Raw genomic sequence first — 4,767 nt, forward strand, 5'->3', positions numbered from 1 at the left:
AGCTAAATTATCGCTTAGGTCACATCTGAAAATGTGAATGTACACTCGTGAAACATTGATATTATTTCACTAGAAGGCAGGGCCGGATTAACATATAGGCACGTGCCTAGGGCCTACGAAAACTTGGGAGAAAAAAATTTGTTGACAAAAATAATTTAGCTTTGAAAACAACAAGTGTATTTTGCACAAAATTATGAAGATACAAATAAAAAGATAATATTTCTCGGTAATAAATTGTTCTGCAGAATCTTATGATCTAATATATTACTTTTTTGCGATTTTTGGATTCAACGAAATCTTGTATTATGCTGTCGAATTTCAAACTACGCAAAATGTCGTATTCAATAGACATAAGTGCGAGCAATGCCAAACGATCTTGATTCATTGTTGAACACAAATGATTTTTTATCAATTTTAATCTGGAGAAAGATCTTTCTCCTTCTGCATTTGATCCAAGAATCGACAAATATATTCTTAATGCAATGTGAACGATAGGAAAAGTATTCACGAGTTTATCTTTAATTCGAGCCTTCAACATTTCTTGTGTAGATTTATGTTCATACAAATTTGAAAATAGTAAAAATTCATCTACAAAGTTTTCCTCTAAATCGGATGAGTAAATTTTCACCAAATTTTGCGCTTTTAGTTTAATCTCAGATTCTGACAAATTTTATAGTTATCGATCGAACTAATCATAATGGTATTATCGATATCAAGTATGTCGGCAGTATGTTGGTATTGCAGATAAAGTTTGATAAACAAATTTGTAAATTAAAATCCATATTAATAAAAATGTTAAAAAAAAATATGCAAGAAAATTTTAGCATATATTTTGAAAAGAGGGGAGGAGTGGGGGAAGGGCCCAAAAATGACTATGCCTAGGGCCTACGAAAGGTATAATCCGGCTCTGCTAGAAGGAAATACATTTTTTCTGTAATTTTCAGTGTACTTTATTTCTCAGAAGAAATAAAAGAACATTAAACACTTACCAAAAATCGCAAATATTTGATTACATTCTAACATTTTTTTTAATAAATATCTACTGTCTTTATAAACATAAAAATTTGAAGATTAAAAGAACAAATTTGTAAAAAATGGTTTAGAATAACTGATTGGCTCATGTAAACAGTTTTTATAATGATTTCCCATTTTTAAATACCAACTACGCCAATTTATTACTCAATACCATTTTGAACATGGATGATGGAACAACACAAAGTTCGTCCTCTAGAAATAGTAACTAGATTTTGACGTAGTTTGTAGTCACAACATTTTAAAAAAAAAAAGTTGTAATTAACTATAAAATCTAACTATAAATATCTTTCCGACCATCGAATCTTTTATGATTATTTTGAGAATTCAACACATGGTTTATGAGAATAAGACAAAACGTAAATAAAATTGATCCAAAAAAATTTATGAGAATACCAACAAAACTCTTTGTGAGAGAAACAGAAAAATACAGAAATACTATTGAAAATTTGTAAGAAAAAAAATTTATTCTCTTTGGTTATTACAAATTTTGAGAATTTACTAAAATTTCAAAACAAACATGTTTTAGTAATTTAACAAAATTATATAACTTAAAATTTACTTTAAAAAGTAAATAACAATAGAAGTTTAAAGAAGAAAAATCAGTATTAATTCATTAAAAGGGACCGTAAAGAAATCTGTTACGACAGCATCTATATTAGCATATTAGGTACTTCTTACAACAGTTAACTTAATAATACTGACCTCAATAATTGTACGGTAATTTTTTTACAACTCCTTCAATGTATGAGTACCAATAATTCTTTGGTTAATTAATAAATTAAAACACAATTCAACATTTATAATTGTATACATATATATAGTAGTATAAGGAATCAATCAATAGTTACAAATTTTAATCCTTTTATAGAAAGAAGTTTTTGCAAGTAATTAAAAGTCACATTTTTAATTACGTACCAAGACCCAAAGAAGAAATATGTTTGTAAATAATCTTTGGTTGAAAATATATTTGCACTGGCCTAAAAATAATTATCAACATCTGGATAAATAGCTAGACATAATTATTTCGCTATAAAATTTTTATAATTTAATTAATAATTAAAAGCTTGATAAATTACAGCAGTCACCAAAACAGCAGCAGCGATAACTATAGTTGTTGGCACATACTTCAATCTAGGTATAAACTCCCATTTTTTCAATTTTTTAGGTTTCGGCAGAACTTTCTTAACATAAGGCTTTTCCTTCGCCAAAGCTTTAGGCTTACAACTTCCAAATAAATTGAGCGATTCAGTTAAAAGCTGTTCGAATGGCATATCATCAGGAATTTTACTCAAAAATGAATGCACTGATGCCATATCACAATCTTGTTTCATTACCTCTAGCTGTCTGTGAAGCACTAAAGAAGTCGTGACATATAGCGGCATCCAACTATGTGACACAATAAAGAAATCAAAAAACCTGACCACAGTGCTATAATCATTTAAAACATGGCTGAACCAAGTAATGAGCCAGCTCAAACAATAAGCAACTCCAACTTCAGATTTCATAAGAAAATGTTTATAGTTTGGTTGTTTCTTCTCAATCAGAAGAAACATATACTCTAATAGATGTATAGTACGCTCCATACTCTTCTCCATGAATATGCTAAGATGAGTTTGTGATAGTTTTTCTACAACATGATAAGCAGTTTCTTCACCTAAAACTAAAAGAAATGTCACACAAATATCGTGGTAACCTTGATAATAGTGCAATTCTGGATGTTTACATAATACTCGCATAATTAATATAACAAGCTGGTCCAACATAGTTAATCTCTGAGCTTCTTCTATACTAGGGGGAAATCGCTTCAGAGATCGATTTACATCTAAGACGACTTGTTGATAATAGGGGTGTTCTTCGATTTCTTTTTGGCAGGGACGAGGAGAAGCTTCCACCAAGTCGACTCCGACCAACTTAGGCCACACTTTTCTTCGAATATTGTCATTTAGTAGCCCACCGGGTGAAATGGCAGCAATTTTAAGAGCATCAATATCATTTTCTTCAAGAGCATGAATAATTTCGTTAATTTTTCTTTCTCTTGCTAATTTATTTAGTCCACTTTTAGCATAACTCGGTTCTTCAATAACTCCGTTCAATGTTTTACTGTTCTTTTTAGAAGGGGAAAGAAATTTAAGGGCTGTAGATAGTGATTCATTGTATTCCTCGCTTGTTGAAGTATCACTAGACTCCTGAATTCCGTCGCTGATTGACGATAAGGTTTCGCTAAATTCAGAGTGAGCATTCTCATCTGAAACGATGATTTCAGAAATAATTGTAGATTCAACTTTTTTACTGGGAAAGTAGGATTCTTCACTATCTTTAACTGAGAGATCACTGTCATCCAAGAAAGATTCACTTACGTTGTTTTCGAGTTCCCTTTTTTGTTTCATTACAGGAGCGTCATCACTAAATGTATCAGCTTCACTTATAGAGTGGTCATTAACACTATCAGTATCTTCGGGCATGCCGACTATACCCTTTGAGTTAAAATTAGCTTCATTTTCACCCATCTCATTAATATGACGGCTGTTCTGTTTACTCATTGCAACAAAATATCTTCACATTCCGTTTATAAATATTCACATGAGCTCAATTCACGAAACTTTAAAACGACTTTAGATTCTAAACAAGCAAAATTCAAATAAAGGTTAGTTGTCTGTAAATAATAAAATAAGTTTATTTTTGTGTTAATTATTGAAAAAAAAGTGTATTTAACTTCTAAACCACTATTTGTTTACGTCTACAGACGAAAATCACGTGATTTAGTTTAGTTTGTGAAGGCGACGAGGTTCGTGGCTGAGCTTGTTCCTGAGCAAACTGATGAGTGATGTTTAATTCATACTTGCAGTTTGATGAGGTTGTTGCGAATTTTGCAAGTGCTTGCACTTTACAGTTGCACAGATCGCACATGGGATGTCAGGAATTGAGAATGGTGCAATATTTATTCCCTTGGACTGATCCAGATTCTTAACAACGTCTAGTTAATCACAGGTTTTATTCAGAGAGCCAAACATTAGAATCGCGCGTCTGATCGATCTAAAAGGACATTCTTGCTGGATGTGGTTCACACACTTCCAGTCGCAGTCGAAGCAAAAATGAGAACTCGATTAATAAAATATACTTTCCCTCAAAAAATTCACCAATCAAGTTCTCTTTTTATCGCGACGAAGATCAGTGGGTTGACAAACATAGTTAGGGAGCATGCTCCCTTTGTCTTACGCCACTTAAATTCGCCAGCGCGTCTAAAGAAGTCACATGTCGTGGGATGATTCCATATATTTTCTAAACTTTTGCAAGAATGTGTAGGGAGATAAGATGCAGTGAAAATGGCTTGAATTAGCCGTACAGGTAGGATTCAAATGCAACCAAAATGCTGTTGTAGTTGTTAATTTACGTCGCACTGGAGCTTCACAATGGGCTATTGGCGACGGTCTGGGAAACATCCCGGAGGATGATCCGAAGACATGCCATCACAATTTTGATCCTCTGCGGAGGGGTTGGCACCCCCGCTTCGGTAGCCCGACGATCTGCACGCGAAGTCAAGCACTTTACGGTAGAACAGTTTAACGAGGACCAATGCCGCACACCCTCGGTCCCTACGCAGACTGATCCAAGTGGTCACCCACCCGCACACTGACTGCAGTCAGTGATGCTTGACTTCGGTGATCTGCTGGGGACCGTGTCTTAACGATCAGTCCACTGCGGGACGCAACCAAAATGCATAAGGGAGGAGCA

General features: G+C 33.6%; 1 protein-coding gene across 1 annotated transcript; it reads right to left on the reverse strand.

The window, feature by feature from the left end:
* Positions 1–1,473: 1,473 nt before the first annotated feature.
* LOC107454334 (TBC1 domain family member 20) lies at positions 1,474–4,267 on the reverse strand. The gene has a single exon (XM_016071533.3). The coding sequence runs from the start codon at positions 3,573–3,575 to the stop codon at positions 2,085–2,087; it is 1,491 nt and encodes a 496-aa protein (XP_015927019.2). The 5' UTR covers positions 3,576–4,267; the 3' UTR covers positions 1,474–2,084.
* Between the last annotated feature and the right edge of the window lie 500 nt (positions 4,268–4,767).

The sequence above is a fragment of the Parasteatoda tepidariorum genome, chromosome 5 (assembly GCF_043381705.1).
Source record: "Parasteatoda tepidariorum isolate YZ-2023 chromosome 5, CAS_Ptep_4.0, whole genome shotgun sequence".
In the NCBI taxonomy this organism is placed as follows: Eukaryota; Metazoa; Arthropoda; class Arachnida; order Araneae; family Theridiidae; genus Parasteatoda; species Parasteatoda tepidariorum.

Coding starts and splice junctions, on each gene's coding strand:
- LOC107454334 (XM_016071533.3), bottom strand. CDS start 3,575: ATGAGTAAACAGAACAGCCGTCATATTAATGAGATGGGTGAAAATGAA.